This window comes from Sipha flava, unplaced genomic scaffold (genome assembly GCF_003268045.1).
Source record: "Sipha flava isolate LNK unplaced genomic scaffold, YSA_version1 169_pilon_pilon, whole genome shotgun sequence".
NCBI classification, from domain to species: Eukaryota; Metazoa; Arthropoda; class Insecta; order Hemiptera; family Aphididae; genus Sipha; species Sipha flava.
The window spans coordinates 105,506-125,499 of NW_020271881.1; the positions used below are offsets into that span (position 1 = coordinate 105,506).

The 19,994-nt window shown below is 25.3% G+C and overlaps 2 protein-coding genes across 2 annotated transcripts; both read right to left on the reverse strand.

Annotated features, from left to right (window-relative positions):
- Positions 1-4,594: 4,594 nt before the first annotated feature.
- On the reverse strand, positions 4,595-5,287 carry LOC112679852. Its single transcript, XM_025549785.1, has one exon. It carries the CDS (start codon positions 5,285-5,287, stop codon positions 4,595-4,597), a length of 693 nt encoding a protein of 230 aa, XP_025405570.1.
- A 3,426-nt stretch (positions 5,288-8,713) lies between these two features.
- Positions 8,714-18,497, reverse strand: LOC112679845 (regulator of MON1-CCZ1 complex). Its single transcript, XM_025549778.1, has 14 exons — positions 17,913-18,497; positions 16,164-16,317; positions 15,691-15,855; positions 14,996-15,139; positions 14,752-14,929; positions 14,553-14,697; positions 14,364-14,469; positions 14,158-14,293; positions 13,598-13,661; positions 11,190-11,295; positions 10,468-10,705; positions 9,979-10,166; positions 9,322-9,461; positions 8,714-8,908 (listed from the first exon to the last, which is right to left on the reverse strand). Exons 2-14 carry the CDS (start codon positions 16,269-16,271, stop codon positions 8,749-8,751), a joined length of 1,878 nt encoding a protein of 625 aa, XP_025405563.1. The 5' UTR covers positions 16,272-16,317; positions 17,913-18,497; the 3' UTR covers positions 8,714-8,748.
- Between the last annotated feature and the right edge of the window lie 1,497 nt (positions 18,498-19,994).

Below are 19,994 nucleotides of genomic sequence, written 5' to 3' on the forward strand. Positions count from 1 at the left end.
ATATCGACCATGAATTAATGACAAAGCTCACGGCATCGCAAAATAACGTTGTCCTATTCGCCTCTCATCATCAACCGATATGCATAATAATCCTTCGAACTAACATTTTTGTTTGTTTTGGGACCTGTTGCGGGATCTTGTTGTTTAATATTTATGCAATACCCGTCATTTAATACTAAAAATAAAATTAATAGTTTTTAATAGTTTTTTTAATAGTTTTATTTAATAATTCATTTTCAATTGCGCAGTTATCAACCAGGTCAAAAATTATTAAATTGAATTACGATTTATTAAACAATAATACTTTTCCAAAATTTTTTTTCGTAAAAACCTTCTCCTAGCAATTACGAACGATTAAAAAAAATTTGAGCCAAATCGGCCCAGCCATTCTCAATTGATGAAGTGTTATACATTTTTGGCTCCATTTATATATATATATATATATATATAAAGATAATATAATAATAATAAATATACCTACTATTATTGTTGTTGTTCTATGCTAGTATTTTGTTTTTAAGGTATAAAATTCACGTTACTGATTAATACCATAGCCTATGATTGCAATGACCAATCAAAATACGAATAAACTATGAAAGGACACGACAAATAAAGCTGTGTATTTACATCACGGACTAGATATCTTAGAAACCTTAGTCCGTGGTTTACTTTGTACGTTGATTGTGCATTCTATTTTAAAAATTAGATTTCTGTTTACTATTGTATACAGCAGTGGTCTCAAACATACGGCCCGCGGGCCACAAGTGGCCCGTGAACCCTTTCTATGTGGCCCGCAATAAAAATACATTTTGAACAAAAATATAAAAAGAACTGTTAAAATTGAAATTGTTAATAAAATATTAAGTAATAATATTATCTAACGTTCTTGTTTTATTTTATTTACTTGTTCGGAAATCCCATTATACTCGATAAAATCAAATCTTATCTACAAAGATAAATATAAATTATACTTCGGTGTAATAGTGGGTAACAGGCTAACAGCTTGACTGGGATCAGTGTTGTTTTGTTCGTACGAGTAACTATTTGCTATTCAAGTTGAATTTTAAATTTAAATTTATACGCGTAATTTGTTGTAATGTCTCATATCAAACCAATGAAACGTAAAATTTATCAAGAAAGACGGGCTTTTCAAGAAAAATGGGGCTATGCATATTTTTTTACTTATTCTAATTCTCTTCCAATATGTTTAATCTGTAAACAAAGCGTATCTGTCATCAAGGAGTACAATAATAAAAGACATTATGACACAAATCATGGTAAGATTTACGATAAATTTGTAGAAAAATTACGCGAAGAAAAATTTGAAGAATTAAAAAAAAATCTCTCGCATCAAACAAAATTATTTGAAAGTATAAGAAGAGAAAATATTGATTCGGTTAAATGTAGTTACGTTATATCAGAAAAAATCGCACGCACGTCAAAACCTTTTTCTGACGGTGAATTTATTAAAGATTGTATAGTTAGTGCGGTGGAAGTAATGTGTCCCGAAAAGAAACAAGCATTTATGAATATAAGTTTAAGTGGAAATACTATTGCTCAGAGAATTGAAGAAATGGCCAACAATGTTAAACAACAATTGTATGAAAAAAGTAAACAATTTTTAAATTTTTCTATTGCTGTTGACGAAAGTACCGATATTACCAATACCGCTCAGTTAGCTATTTTATTCGCGGAGTTTTCGATAATTTTAAAGTAACTGAATAACTCTTGGACTTGATTCCTATGACTGACACAACAACCGGTAGTGATTTATATGACTGTGTTGAAAAGTGTCTTAATGAATTAGAAGTAGATTAGAATAATTTTTTGAATATTACTACTGATGGAGCTCCCGCAATTTTAGGTGTAAAAGCAGGATTGGTTTCTCGATTAAAATCAAAAGCTATGACTTATGGCGTAGAATTGAAAAGTCTTCATTGTATAATCCACCAAGAATCTTTATGTTAAAAAAAAATTAAAATGGAACATGTTATGGATATAGTTATTAAAACAGTGAATTGGATTAGATCCCGTGCATTGAATCATAGACAATTTAGTACACTACTCGATGAAATGGATGTTCAGTATGGTTGTTTACTATATTACAGTGAGGTAAGATGGTTAAGTCGTGGAGCAGTTCTTAGATAGGGAATGGGGAATGTTCGCATGGTTGCACCGGTGTAACAGGCGATTATTACCCCCCCCCTCCCATCCTCCCACATTTTTTACTGGGGGTTATTAATCGCCTGAGGTAATAATTACATTACAATTACATTACTACATTGGAAACATCTGGATTATCGTTGGCTGACGCAATTAATAATATTGTTCAAGTATAAAATAAAATCGGAACAGACAACAGTAGTATCGGAAAATCTATTAAAAAAAAAACTAAAAGTTGTGATTGAAAAAAATTCGGGATTTAAAACAATGAAACATATTTCAAATATTTTGGAAGGAAAAGCAACTTCTCGAAATAATACAATATCTGAAGAACTAACTGCTGATGACATGGCTCATATGAAGTTTGCACCTATGACGTCAGTTGACGTGGAACGAAGTTTCTCAAGATACAAATCAATACTGTCCGACAACCGTCGAAGATTTCTGTTTGACAATATTAAGCAGCACCTGATTATACAATGCTATGAAACAAAGGTAAAAGTATAACGAATATACCATTCTAAATTGTATACCTATTAATTTTTTAATTTTGTAGAGTAAAAAGAAGATGGACAAAAGATAATTGAGAGTTAATTAATTGAGGATGTATTGTTTTTAAATATTTTTATCAGATTTTTCATAATAATGTGTTTTTTTTATAAGTTTTAAATTCAAAATTGTGTTTTTATTGAATATAAACACATTTTTAAAGTTTTTTTAGGGCATTTTTTATGTTAAAACATTTTTTAAGGCATTTTTCTTGTTTTTTAGAGCATTTAAATACGTTCCCTATTTATTACCTACTTATAATAAAATAGTCAATACGTATAAATATAAATCATATATATTTTATTTTTATTATAACGCGCGTGCATGAAAAATTGTTTACATTTTGTATTTAAAAATAGATTTTAGGTTTCGGTGCATCCCCAACAATTATTATTTATAACTTCATATACGACGTGAATTATACCAATCGATTAATAAAGAACGGTTATAAGTTATAAGTTTATAACTATGTATCATCATAATGTTTTATAATATATTTTATTATTGTGTTAAATTGGTTGTGAACTGGTAGATACAGTTTTAGTATGTTCAACGTTTTTACTCGTTTTGAATTTTATCGTTGACAATTCTTTGCATTTTTTTTTCAAACGATCAGGTTCAATTGTTTGTAACTGAGTTAAAAAACTAAAACGTTCATTTATTTTTTTGTTCGATTCCGATCGTTGCTTTAAATGTGTATTTAGCGTGTCGATTATGGGAAGGAACATTTCTACATAAAATTTTTCTTTACCGTCCAACAGCACGTATGCAGCAAATTCTTTTCTTTGCAATTAATCTTTGTAGTCAGAATTTGGTTTTATTTCTTTGGTGGCCGATTTATACTGATCAAAATTATTGCGTGCATTACTAATATACTGGATAAGTGACCCAAACAGTTTTGTTGCAACGTCTATTATTATAGTATTATTCTGTAAACTTAACCTTGTTTTATTTATAGCTCCCAGAAGGTCATTCCATGTCTCAGTTAGAATAATGGTCTCCAATTTTTTCATTTTTTAGCCAATACTTTGTGCTTCGTTACTCATTTCTGCTGATTAATCAGTGTTTTAGCGATTAATAATTAAGTTTCAAAAATATGATTATAATCATTGTGCAAAGCATTAATAGCATCAGCGTAATTAACTATCTGGTTTCAGATAAGCTTTTCAGAATTTTTTGCCCGCCTAAACATTTATTTAATAATTTCCATAGATTGTTTGAACTCGAAAAAAAATTGAACAATTTCTGGACGAATTGAAATTATGCTACTGCTTCTGAAATACATCCAACCGCTTGGACACTTACCAGATTCAACGAATGTGCTGCACATGGGACGAAAATTGCAAATTTACATTTCTCTTTAATTCTTTTCTGTAGACGAGAATACTTTCTGCCATATTTGCGGTGCTGTCGTAACTCTGCCCACGACAATTTTTTATTGGAATTTTTAGGTTTTCCAAAAAGATTAAAACCGTATCTGCTATGTATTGCGCTTTATGCTTTTCGATAGGCAAAAATTGCAAAAATCTCTCAATAGGCTTTTCGTCTTTACTAAACCGTACAATAAAAGTGAGTTGGTCCACATGAGACAAGTCTGGTATGGAATCGATGCTTATTGAGCAGCATAGGCGGAACTAGACATTTTAATTAGACTGGGCCATTCATGAGAGTCATTTTTCACCTATCATACTCAAAAGAAATAAGGGTGGAGAGTGATATATGGAACATTAATGTTTTTTTTTATTACAATACAACTGTATAACATAGGTAATTATTGATGTTATAAATCTAAAATTGTATCATAAGTTATAATATAAACTAAAATGTTACATGTGAAATACAGATACTAATAATATTTAAAATTGTATCTTAAAGTTAAGACTTATAAAGCTAAACGACGTTCATATGGGACCATTCTTTTAAATTCTTCGATCACATCATTAATGTCGACATTTTTTGCCATGGTTTGTTCAATATATGGAAGCATTAAATTTTCCAATCGCCCTTGAGTCATTGTCGTCCGTAGCTTAGTTTTAATATGTGTTAGCTTCGAAAAAGCTCTTTCACACGAAGCACTTGTGACTGGTATGACAGAGAAACCTTTTAATACTTTTCTATGCTGAAAAAAAATGGTCTCAATACCATTTTCTCGTAACCATTTTAACCAAAATGCACAGTCTTTATTAGTAAGAATATCATCTTTGTTTCGTGCCTTCAAAAGATGTATTTCACTTACAAATTCGTCCTTTGATAAATCAAAATGATTTGTCAATAAATTAATGTCATCTTTGCTCAATTCAAATTTTAACATTTTCCCCACACCAGTAATGATTGAAGTGCTTTCTTGATTAAAACGTTCGTCAATTCCTTGTACTAATGAATCAATCAATGGATACATTGTAGAAACTCGGATTTCCTCTTTCTTGGTCTCAAATACAAACTGATTTTTCCAATTTTCATCTCTACGTGCAGGCAGTTTTCTAGGTCTGACTGATGGTATGTTTACGCCATGTTCTTCACAAATGTGCTGACTTTGATCATAAATATCATCATAAAATAAACTATCGGAACGCATATTTTCTATTGCCAAAAGAAGACACTTAATCTTGATTTTTGAAAAGAACGAAATCGATCCCCGAATTTTACTCTTGGATAAAGAGATAAGTGGACTTGGCAGGGCCCTTTGATTAATTTTGAGTGTCTTTCTAAACGATCAGATGGTAATGGTAAAGCTGGGTCATTATGTTCAATGAAAGATGTTTGCAACTTCAAATTTTCGGATTTCAAATGATCAGAAGGCAATGCAATTGCTGTGGTATTTTGAACTTCAACAGTTTTTAAATTGGAATTAACTGATTCCTTGTTTGGACTTTTTCGGATAATATATCTAAAAACCAACCAATATATAGATTTTAGAATATATTATGCCTGTCCTAGGCAATTCTGTATATTATTAAACAATTTATAAAATCGTTTTATATTGTAATATGGACAAGATTAGAATCAATATTAGTTTATACAATTTTATAACTAGGGCGCGGATTTTTATGTAATAAAAGTCAAAATATGTTAATATTTATGATTTTTTTTTTTTAGCAAAATATGTATTAAAAAACTTGAAATATTTATTTTTTTTTTTGTTAGTAATATAATATAATAGAACTAGTAATTCAATTGTGAACAACTGTGCAAAATGAATAAGTAATAAATAATGAATAATAATGTTACATTTTACATTTATGTTACATATATTGTACTGTTTTATTATCAATAACACTAAAAATAAAATAATTAAAATGGTTTTTTTCTATAAAATGATTGTAGTTCTTAAAAGGCTTAACTGCTGTTAGTCTGTATGCAATAAGCGAGTTGGTGCACATAAAAATAGGGCCTGCTAGATAATAAATACCTAGATCTTACATCTAGTAATGCTTTAGTATACAATTAATTAAATTTAACACTTAAAATAAATATAAAATTAATAACTTACTTGTCCATTTTGCTAACCATGCATCTGTATCCTCAGTCCGTTCACCAGTAGGTATGGTCGTCAAATAAACAAAAAATATTAAACTATTTAAACTAATAACCTTATAATGTCTATATTTGGATTATTCGATAAACGATAATAAAAAAAAAGATAAAACCCGTAGGTACTGAACGTATGAACAATGAAAATAATACGGCGAGACTCGCAGTGACATTTTCTAAAAATAAATATCAATAATTTAAAAACTTTTGATAATGATTTGATTTTGATGACCAGCTGTTATACTACTAAATATATTTTTAACATTTGAACTATTCTATTTATTACGTACAGTTAATTTCTCAATTTTCTTTTACATTTATATCTAATTTTTTTTATTACATTTAAAACAATAGATTCTTAGCAAATGTATACATTAACACGGAACCAATTAGCCTGGGCCATGGCCCAGTTGGCCCAGGCCGTAGTTCCGCCTATGTTGAGCAGTATTTTGCTGCTATTATTTCACTAATAATCGTTGTAAACACTTTTTTCCCCATTATATTAAAAAATTCGTTACAAATATTTATAAACAAATATGATGTACTTACTTTTTTACGATATCCGTAATTTTGTATAGCTAGAAAAGAATCAAACTTGTAAAAGTTTCGGAGAAGTCACTATTTTTATTCTGGAAAAACTTTGATCCTTTGATTATCAAAATATCGCATTTTTCTTCAGTTAAAATATCATCACAATAAGTACAAGGGTAATGAGATATATTTTCTACAATATGTGTATTTGTTAAATCGCAGTTGCTTAAGCTGGAAGTTTTAAACTCTGATGTATTAACGGCTGTCGTTAAATTTGAAGCTGATGAACTCAAAACACTAATTGTATCATTAAAATTGGATCCAATCGGGACTTTCAAACTTAGAGGTACCTTCATATGATGAGATCGAAAACTCAGTCTGCCTGTTAGTTTCTTCGAGTGTAAAAAATGAAGTAAGCTTGGGCAGTTTGCTAATATTTTTTTTTTTTGATCGCAAGCCTTTTTATTTTTTCTGAACCACTCAAATATGTCCTTTTTGACATAATTAAATGAGACTAAAACTCTTTTACAGACACTAATAAAATGTTATATTTTATATTTTTATTGTAGTTAAATAAATTAAACGAAACGGACAAACGTCCGTATGTTTTATAACGTATTTTTCTTCTTGTGCATCAATTCTGTTAATAATATTTCTTCACATATTTCATCAGTATAGTATTAGACATCGTTCGCAACGGTTGAGCTTATCTTGCGTATTACGTTTCACAGTAACATAATGCGGTTGATAGAGCTCGTAAATATGACATTTAATATAAAATCGGACACGCCTGCAAAGAAAATAACTCTTCCAACTCACAGTCAAGTAATAAAATTACGTTAGAAGATATGATGTAGATGTTAGAAGATGTAAATTAAAATCTATAGGTGATAAATTAAAGAGTTATGAGAATAAATTTTATATTATTAATAACTTATTAAGTGTTACGCAAACATCAATAAACAATCTAAGATAAGAGAATATCATTCTTAAAGATGAAATTAGTAATTTGCGTAGCAAAATTACAATGCTTGAAACTAATTATAATCCTGACAATAAGTTATTATCTGATGAAGTAATAACTGAGGTTCAGAATAGAGTGGTTTCTTACTTTATCTTTTAACACTGTTAATCAACTCAATCATTCTAAGATTTCTTAGTGTCAATTAAATTAAGTCTTACTTTGTCGGTAAATAATATAAATTATGCTATATTAATTTTTTATATAAATTAGAAAAGAATCTTAAGACTTCAGTTTTAGAAACAATTATTTTTTAATAGGAAAAGGGTGTGTTCAGATTAAAATTCGCATAAGTAGTGGTCATTCAGTATATATGTGATTTATATTACCTTTATAAGTTAAATTTGCAAATAAATATCTACCCAAAATACTGATGAAAATACATCAGAAGCAAAGAGTGGTATTGAAACATGAACTATAATAAGTAGCAAGAAGAAAAGTTGGTCATAAACAATAAAAATAATTCTTGGGTACAAAATCATAAAGTAAATCTACATCTGAATGTTAAGTGATAAAAAAAACTTAATAATACCTATATTGAATAACAAAAAGCAATACTTTTGTGTTTATTATTTTAAAATATTTGCTAGGCCAATCAATAATGTTAAATGGCACATTGTTAAAAAAGTTAAAAATACTAATACAAAAAATTAAACAATTTAAATATCTAATATGATAAATTATATATTGTATAAATAATAAATATTGTAACATTATGATTGTCTTGAGTTAAAAAATAATTTAATAAATATTAATATAATAACAAAAGAAAAAAATTTAAATAAAATTATAATATTATAAAGAACAAATAAATAATGTAAAATGATCATATAAACATTAAGAAAAAAAAAAAAAAAAAACACATATTACAAGTACTTGCTTAGATACATTTTATATTTAATTATTTACATAGTTTATAATGGTGCCATTATACATCATTATATATTACAAGATTATCTTTTAGTATTTGTATTAAATTTATTTGAAGTTACATTTCTTTGAATAAATTCTTCTCTTGTGGAATGCAATATTTTCGAATCATTAGTGGAAATCGCTAATTCGGTTAATTTTCTATAGGTAGAATGGTCTAACATGTTATGTTTGGACATGTATCTGCAAATTAAAAAAAACAATTAACACAAAACTACATTTATTAATAACCCATAAATTAAATATTATACACAAACTAATGTGTGATTTTATAATAATTATTATTAGACATTGAAAGATCTCCCTATAGTACGTCATTCTTTTAAGAGACAACTAGTTTAAAATCATACATTATACGCATCATAGAGGCAGTTCTCAAACAGTGCACTGCAATACTCTAAAGGCCACGGTCCATAAAAAAATAACACTGAATCACTATACACAGCAGAGCACTGAAGCTGAATTTGAGCCAAAAAAGCACCATGCGTTAAAAAAATAGAAAAATACTATGATAATTATAATATGGAAAGTATTTAATTTACACCTATAAAATAAAGGACTCAAAATATATAGATTATAATGTCTTTTTAACTTACCTCATAGCAGGAATAATTTGTTTTTTAGAAAGCAAAACTTCAGTAATCTCTTCATGAGCTGTGTTTAATCTATGCAACATATCTAGAGCCATTTGGTGCGCAGGCGGATATATAGATTCCAGCGAAAGTAATAAACAAGCCTGAAAATTTTTTTTATTTTATTTTCAAAACATAAAAACATCTTAAATAATTTGTATTTATACAAAAAAATTTATCGCAATAAAAATTATATTATTATTTAACTGTCTATATTGTTTAATACAAATAATAATTAAGTACGAAAACCATAAGTAGTCTTCAAAACCGGATATTTGGATTTTGTTACTTAATTTTAACATATTACGTGATGAAAGAATTAAAAGTTATAAATTTATCATCATAAAATGTATATAATATGATAAAATTATAAAATGTAATATAATATTAAGTTTTAATTCAAATCTTAAAACAGCACAAAACTGTAACAATTAAATAGTTTAAAAATAAAATGTATAACAATTTGATACCAATTTACAAAGCAAGTAAATTATTGAAAAATATTACTTATTGATAAATCAACATCACTTCTATAGAACTATAATATATTTTGTAACAATGGATAATAATTTGATGAGAAATGTCAATTAGTGATATAAATTGAACTATATTTAAAATTACCAATGGTTTGGAGTCCGTTAAAATATGGTACTGAATCATTTGATGAAGCTGATAATACATTTTATTTATAACTAAACAATTTATCAACAATTCATAAAGAAAGTGCTCAACGGTTATTTTGTTATCAGTCAACGATCTAATGTATTCAACTAAGATTGAAACTGCCAACTTTTTCTCACTGATTACGCCTGTAACAAAATAATAATGAGGATTAGCATTTATTTTAAGTTCACTACAAAATTATTCAAAAAGAAATATGTACATCTAAATAACTTCAACATTTGTCTAAAAAAATAATACATTATACCTACAAACTATTTTATTAAAAATAACTTATGTAATATATTTATTTTCCAACTATAAATTATTTAAAAAATCTAACACAATGAATAAATGTATAAGTAATATATTCATTGTAGTTTATAATATACATTTATTTGTTATAAATGATTATAATGATTTGTATTGTTTATTAATTTAAATATATACCTTTATTTTTTTCTAATTGATCAACCAGTTTTACAAATATATGCTTGTAAACATCTATTTGTTCAATAACAACTTTGCACCGTAATGATTCAGCAAAAATCATGTAATCAATCGGTAATACACTAGTGTTCATTATATGTTTATTAAGGTTTTTCTTGTTAACAATATTTATATGATCAAAAACATTTCCAATTTCAATTAAATTGCTTTTCTCTTGTAATATCATATTTTGCAAAACCTATATGAATATCAAATCAAAATGTTTACGTTATACATAAATTAATATTAATTATTTAAAATTAATATTACAATTGCACATTTATAAATTTTTATTAAATAGATAAAAAAATGTATATTGATAGTAATTAGGTATAGAGATAAAATAAGATAATTTAAACAATTTTTTTAACAAATACAAATTATTAGATGAAAATATTAATAAAATGAACGTATTATTATAATAAATGGTTAGGAATTTTTCAATAATATCAATTAAACTAGTATAATAATAAAATGTATGGGGTGTCCCAAAAATAATGCTTTTTTTTTTAAATTAACTAAAAAAAAAAATGTATATGTACAATTTCAGTATAACATACGGTTTATTAAACATTTATCTAAATGACCTTAATTATTTATAGATATTCATTAAATTCACAAAAATTCAATATAATTTAAAAAAAAAGATTACAACTAAATTTATGTATAAATATTAATAATACCTGTAATGTGGTGTCTTTAGAATTTGGGCGTAGAAGAAGAAAATCAATAAGGGAACATTTATCAGTAATAATCTGAGAAACAACTGCCAAATCTAGTTTTAAATGCCTGCAAATAAAAATATAACTCACAATTATACAAAATTACAAAAGGTATAAATAATGAATAAAATATTATGCAATAATAAAAATGATTATGTAAGTATACATTAATAAGATTTTGAGATAGCAGGTATTGAATGTATAAATTAGATCATACAAAATTAGTCAAAAACTAGATAGTTTAAATAATTATTTAAAAAAAATAAATGTGATTGCTAACTACTGTATAAATCTTTAATTTATATTATCTAATCTTTTTTTCATGGATATTTTAAACCAATAAATAATTTATATATTTACAACATTTAATGTAGCTTATATTAATAATAATAATATGAAATGTAAACAATTTTTTAAAATTTAATCTAGAACTAACGATGAAAATAAAAATAAAATCCATTAGAAAAAAATTAAACACTAAATATTCAGATATACCAATAGCGTATTTGAGGAGAAGGATGGGGGACATTTTCCCTAAATTTTTTTATTACTGCTTTACTGAAACTATGATTATAAATTAAATTCCATTATTATGATTACTCAATTATAATAATTAGTTTTGATGTTAATACACCAAAATCAATAGTAAATTTTTTTTTCTCTCCCTAAAAAATTGTCCCAAATACGCCACTGAGATCCATAGATACTAAGTGAAGTTAAAAAAAATTAACAACTACATTATAATATTGTGCATAATAATATTACAAGTATTTGTAATTTAAAATTTTGATCAACTTTATCTAACATCTAAAAATATACATACATGTTGACATGTTGACATATAATTAATTATAACAACATGAGGACAATTATATATCATACAATGAAATATTAAGTATAAGTATAATTTAAAATAATTTATTACAAAAACAGTAAACATCTTAAAATGAAACATTATACCAATTATAGCAAGTTTTCTTCTTTCTTATATTTGAATATATATATATATATATATATATAATATATTTAACTAAATAAAACATAAATAATGTATATAAAGAAATTAATTTGTTTAAAAATTAAACAACATTTAATAATAATAATCATCAATAATAATGTAATATTTGTTATACAATATAAAACGTAAGATGATAATAATTATAAGTTTATACTCTATTTCATTATTTTGTAATATGCCATATATTACTAAACTACTTAACATAAGGTGTATTGTTTTATACAAAAATAACTTATAACTACATTTTTATACTTAAATTTCTGCACACAATACAGATTTTAAAATTTATAAAATATTGCGAATTGTTAAAATAAGAAATTGATATACTATTGTATCTTGTACTATGTATTATGTAATCAAGATTTACACTCAGAAGAGATGTACACTCATGGTGTATACTTTACAATTAAATACAATTAAAATAATTTCAATAATTTATTATGTAATAATTATGTAATTAATTGGAGATGGACAATACAGTACCGAGGTCATCCATCAACATATAAAAAGGCTTAGAATCAGCACCAACGTCAGACTTATCGCTTACATTGTTATCATAAATTATAATTGTTTACTTTTATAAGTTTTAAAATAAATTAATACCAATATCATAACAAGTATTATTTACTAGTACATTCATTGAATTTATCTCGGTCTTAGCATTGAGCAACTTAACATTATCGTAGAATCGTCAAATCAATGGCGGCATGCTACACATTTCGATGCTTTAAACCAAATATCAGAATATAAATATTTTTATATTCATTTTAATTTTTTTTGATAAATAAATGTAATAAATATATTTTAATTTCCAATCATACAAATAATAAATATGTATATAGAATTATGATTAACACGAAAACGAAATGAAATATAAAAAGTTAATATTTAAATGTATTTTAAAAATTAAAAATAAAGGTAAAAACAATTTTTTCTAAAAATTAGATACATAAAGTAATTATTTATGAAAAAAATTAACAGTCCAATAAGATCATAAGGTTATCATTATAATCAAAATAGTTATAAATTAAGTTTGCTTTATGTAGTTTTATCTAAAAAAAAAAAAATTAAAAAAAATATTGTATTAATAAATAAATAATATATAAAAAAGATAAAAAATGACCTATTTTTACACGTCATGCTTAAATTAAACAAACTAATAATTCATCATAAATTAAGTACTAAACAGACTAATTTGAACTGAATACATTTTAGATAAATTATACAATAGTTTCAAGTAAAAATAAATCCTAGAACAATTAAAATTTATAATTAAATGTATTTAAACTATGATGAACTAACTATAAAAATACAAATAAATTTAATACCTATAATGATAAAACATACATACCACAAAAAACCTAATTTAGCATCTATAATTACATTGGGCTGAAACGAGATACAAATATGTGAATCTATGATTATAAATGTTAAAGAAGTATTAGAATTATATTATTATTGTACAATACATATATTTTATTCTGTACATACTTTTAATAGATAATATTAATAAATATTTTTTATAAATAATGTATTTTTTAAGAATAAAGTATTATTTAGGAAATTTAAACAGAATAAAATGTACTGTTATTTCATTTTTTATTAATTAAATTACTGAATACTAAAACAAAATATAAAGGAAACATGAGAATATTAATTTTAATGAGTTTAAATAATTTAATTTAAAGTTACAGAAAAATATTTTTGTTTCATTATTTTAAAAAAAAAAGTTGTGAGAGAAGACATTGAAATGAAAATCTAAGTAAGAGTTAAACTATTTTTGTTTAGAAAAATGTTTTGAATTTAATCTGCAAAATATTTTGAAATAACATTCTACAATTAAATAAATAACAATAGTTTAATTTAGGTCAACAATAAATACCATCCTGCAATAAGTATTTTAAAGGATACATAGATCAGAACTAAAATATGATCCTCCTTCTCTAGGAACTATTCTTTGAATAGATAGGTCATCCAAAATAGGTAAATAATGTGATATTGTATGTTCTTTTGCTGCTTCCATATATATATCAAACACAGAAGAAGACTAAAAATAATTGAAACATAATAATAATATTAGAGAACATTTATAAGAATAAATACTTGATAAGTCTTACCTTGGTATGCTGATAATGAACAACAATCAAACTATCAACAACATTTATTAATAATTTACCATTGTGTGTCAGTCTGAGGATATGAGATTTTTTAAAAGCCATCATTCTATAGCAAACATAAATGTTTAGTTCATTTTTAAAAATATTAACTTAAAATAGTAAATAATTTATAAAATATGAAAACTATACTTGTTCAATGAATAAACTATTATTTCATTACGACTTTGACTAGTGGGTAAAACTAATATTCTGAGTATATTGTACACGGTTGTTAATACAATATTTCGTTCACTAATGGATTGATGTGGTATATTAGGAGATATATCTAAATCAACTGTAAAAAAAGGAAATAAATAAATTGTTGTAAATAAATTAATGAATGAATTACCTTCTAACTTTGCTAGTTTAGTTATATTTCCTGATGTAATATGGAGAGGTTGAAAATCTCCAAAAGAATTAGTAGATAATAGTAGAATTTTAGAGTTATTTGAATAAATAAACCAATTTACATGCAAGCATACTGATTTTGAAAATACAATACGTTGTTTAGGTCTTTGTCCTTCGATCTAAATAAATATATAAATTAAAATTGAATTAAATAACTACAATAATTTATTAAAAATTTATTTTACCTGGTAAAGTTCTACACCTTTATCACTAATTAATAATATTTCATTGTTGCTAGTCCAAATGAAGCCTAATAATTTTGCACTTTTGAGTTTACAATACAAAAAATATGGACTTTGTAATGTATTGTCTTTAATATCCATTAATTCCTAAGAGTTAGAAATAATATATATAATGTATTATGAAAACTATGGATTAATACATATATTATGTATTAATCTGCAATTATAAAATAACTGGAACAAAAATATGTACTTGATGGTAAGAAAATTTAACTTAAATTTTAATATTTATAGTATAAAGTTTTTGAAAATGTATTCAACATTATAAGACAATGGAGGAGGATTTCATAATTATTTTATCATTAAAACTTACATTCAATGTAAAACTAAAAATCTTGTTCTTTATTTTATATTTTAAAAAACATACTAATTATTTAAAAGATCTATAGAAACAAATAAAATTGAACAATATATATTTATATTTAAAATTTCTTTACTTTTTTTAATAAATAAAAGTATTATGAATAATTCAATAATTTTCAACTGTGTACTACATAATATATAGTTTAGAATAATCTGTCAAGTAAATTAATTTTATTAATGCTGATAAAACATAATAAATTTAAATTAATTTGATTTTTAGAATGATACTTTTGTAAGTTTGTATTTATATTACATGAGTAAAATTTTAAACTTACAACTGATAATGTTGTTCTCATCATTGTTAAAATATTGCAGTCTAAAGACATTTTTATTGAAGACACAGGTCCTCGATCTTCTATTTTAAATACAATATTTTCTCTACATCGAGTACTTGATGTTACAATTATTTCAGTCATTTCACCAGAATGAACAGTAATTATCTAAAACAATAAAACAAGTAGTACAAGGATATATAATAAGTAACATTTTCAAAATAATGAGAAATAAATTAAAAAAAAACTTGAATTTAGATATAGCAATGCAAGTTGAATAATATATGTATGACAAATGTATAGCCAAGTTAATCAATATATTGCATTAACGATTTAAAATGTTTATTAAATAGTATTGAAAATTAATTTTGATTAATGTTTTAAATTTTATAAATTTTCACCAAATTGTTTTGATTAATATTAAAATTATTCTCTGAAAATATCTATAGTATTTGAATAAGATGTTTATGATTTACCTGCTCAGTTATCTCATCGTAGAATACATTTGTTGTTTTACTGACACTAGCAGGATCAAACTGAATTGGATCTTCATTTAATTGCAAACAACAATTATTACTGGCCATAATTTAATATCCGTCTAATCAAATTGTTTTTTTTTTTTTTTTAAATCTGAAAATATAAAATTATTATTACATTAAAAAAGCTAAAATTTATAAGTAAGCTTAGGGACTTATAGATCTAAAAATACACAAATATGCATGAAAATATGCATTTATATGCATTAAAAAAAAAAAAAAAAAAAAATGACCACATAGTATCAAAAATAAAACGTGTTCATCAGATTTAAATATATCTTTAAACTCCAAAACAAAACTTTGTAGTCAGCTAATAGTAGACTGTTGTACTTTCGGCATTACACAATGTTACAAAATATACGTGTTCGACGTTTTACGTATGATTTGCGTGGTTGTGAGATACAAAAACGATGGATAATAATCGACTGAATTTAACACTAAACAAATAATCTATTATTCCATACCGAATATTATCTTTATCGACATTTGGTTGATATCTAGCGGGTTATACGGTCAATACAGGTTTATAGTATTATTCATTCTTACACAAAAATTATAACGAGATATGAGAGGTAGTTTGCACATAGCATATTACTGGAAGTATTAAGTCCTCTTAGTACATTTTTTTTCAATTGGTTGAAATATATATATATAGTTACATGTATCTATAGTTTTTAATTTTAAATTTGAAAAATTTGTCAAAATATGCAAAATATGGACATTCAAATTTTAGATCTGATATCATGGAACCGAGAAACGAATTTATTTCGCAATCTGCTATATTTAACAATAATTAAAAAAAGTATGCAAATGCTGGTCCCTAAGCCAATTTATAAGCATTATTATACAAAGTAGTAATTTGAGATTTTGGTACAATTAAGACTTCTCTTCATCAATATCAATTAATTTAAGTTAAATAAAATTTTATAACTTATACATTTACAAATAATATATCATAGGAGTATGAATACATTTGTTTTGTACATTAAAAAACTGTTTTGTTAAAAAATTGCATTAATAATCAATAAAGTAATATAAATAATAATTGATATTTGGATTTGTATTGTATGTTTAACGTTTGATATATAAGCAACAAGTTCTGTATTTATGAAAATAAGTTGCAGGCGATAATATTATAATACTGATTATAGTTGTTGTCGGGAAGGTATATCTCTAGAGAAATGAAATTGCAACCATATAATTATACAAAAGTATTTTGATTGTAAATTATATTTAAAGATCAAACTGAAGCGTGGGTAGAAAATACATACAAGACAAATGTATAAGGAGAACTACACTAAATAAGAACTCAATGACTAATATTATGGGCACATTTAAAGTACATATACTTGTAGGATGGGAAATAGTGATAAAATAAATATATAATTAAAGACATAAGGATGGATACATAAGTATATACTAAACAACTAATGAACAGTACATTGAAATGAAAACACAGATGTTAATGGAAGGTACGTGATTTAAAATTTCAGACACAAGCTTCAGTTTTTTCCAGAACGAGAGGAAAATAATGAATAACCCAGTCGTCGTATCAACCGAATGCAATAATACGTCACAGTATAATGTAAAAAGTGTAATGTAGAACGTGAAATAAGTACGTGCATACTTAATATCTCAGTTTAAATTATCAAATAACAACGATAAATATAAAACAATACTTTAACTTACCCAGCGTAAATACTGATAGCAGATTCTCATTATAACACTGATGATAGTTTTGTGTCTAAATTAAATTGAGATTAATACAAATGTGTGTATGTAATTTTTGAATTGAAAGGAAATCGACTATTGATTTCACTTTTGATTATTCGTTGATAAAATGTTAACAAGTGCGACATAATTTGATAACGATAAGAATTCGTGCATTATCAAGTTACAACATGGTAGTTTATATTTTTATTTATTTATTATCGCGCGTTTTAACTCTTACAATTTCCCACATAGATAAAAAATATTTCACCCAAGATACAACTACTGTTTTCTAGTATAAATTGCTAACAATTAAAAGGGCTAATTTATTCTTATTTTTTATCATTTTTTCAGCACACTTTTCGTACCTATTAGATTGAATGTAATATTGTAATGCTGATTTTTTTTCAGTAATTGCTAATCTTTCCTCAATTTTCGAATAGACGTTCACAGCATCTACAGTTATGATTTGGAAGTTTGTGTAATTCTCAATGTTTGGTTAAAATTACATCATATTTGTCTAAGGCTGCATCCAAATTGGGTCCCGAATTATTTTAGGTACTACACTAGTTGGATCTTGGATTTTTATAAGTACTAGATACACTAGTTCCTGAATATTTTTTGGTAAGTACTATAATATACTAACATTTTCCTTCCCATTTTAACAGACTTAGGACTGTCTATGATCTATTTAGACCACAGGTATGGTTAAAAATGTTTTTTATAGTTTTTTTTTTGTTTTTTAGTTTATTTTTTATTAATTTTTAGGTATTTATATTACAAAATGATTTTAATATTTTTAATACTTTTACCAACACAATTCAAATAATTTATATTTTAGTGGAAAGAAACTAAAAAACAAAAAAAAAAACTATAAAAAACATTTTTAACTATAAATGTGATCTAAATAGATCATAGACAGTCCTAAGTCTGTTAAAATGGGAAGGAAAATGTTAGTATAATGTAGTACTTACCAAAAATATTCAGGAACTAGTGTAATACCTAAATTAATTCAGGACCTAACTAGTGTAGTATCTATAAAAATTCGGGACCCAACTAGTACACTACCTGCGATTAGCCGGTAGTTGAAACCCAACTCAGATGCTCCGTTGTCGAGTATTTGTCTGGAAAATCGACAAATCTTAAAGTGTACTGCTACCGAACTCTTAACATTAATTTATATTAATCATTTTAATAAAGCTTGATACCGATAAAAGAGTATCTAGAATTTTTAAAACATTATGATTTCATTTAAAAGTTTGAAAATTTTGGACATCTTGACAGATTAAGTAATGTAGTAAACACCTCATTAGTGTTCATGACAAGGGGTATATTTTCACCTTAGAAAATACCAATAGCATACTACTCACTTCATTCAGGTGTCAAACATGGCACTCTAAAAGATTTAATATTATATGTAGGTACTTCAGACATTATTAGAAACTGGCTTATATCCTAAAATTATTATTTGTGACCAATGTATTAATAATCAAAAAGCACTGAGGACATTAAATGTTACCGAGAATAATCCATATTTTTTTTATTAACGATAAAAAAATATATACTATATTTGATGTTCCACATATTTTAGAAAGTAAAAAGAATAATTTAATTTAATTCCATATTTTAAATAGGAGAAAAAACCATTTGTTACTCAGATATTAAGAATACATATTATAACGACAAAAATAACAAAAGAAGCAGAGCTTTATTAAAAGTTAGAGATACTTTTCTAGTATTCGTGTTTCTAAATAAACAGCCTTATCTGTATAATATAAAATCAATGGTTAAACGTACTTTTGTGTCCCGATTGATCGAAATCATCCGATCATTCGCTATATCAGCAGTTCCCAAACTTTTACAATCACGGAACCCTTAAAAAATAGTTTGAGTTTCGCGGAACCCTAAAGTCTATCAATCTATATATATGTATATCTATCTATATACTAACCTTCAGTAGTAACATTGATTTTTTACAATACAGTAAATATATATCAGGGGCGGACTGGGCCAAAGGGCGAGGGGGCGAACGCAACATGGGCTGATATGATTGCGGGCCCT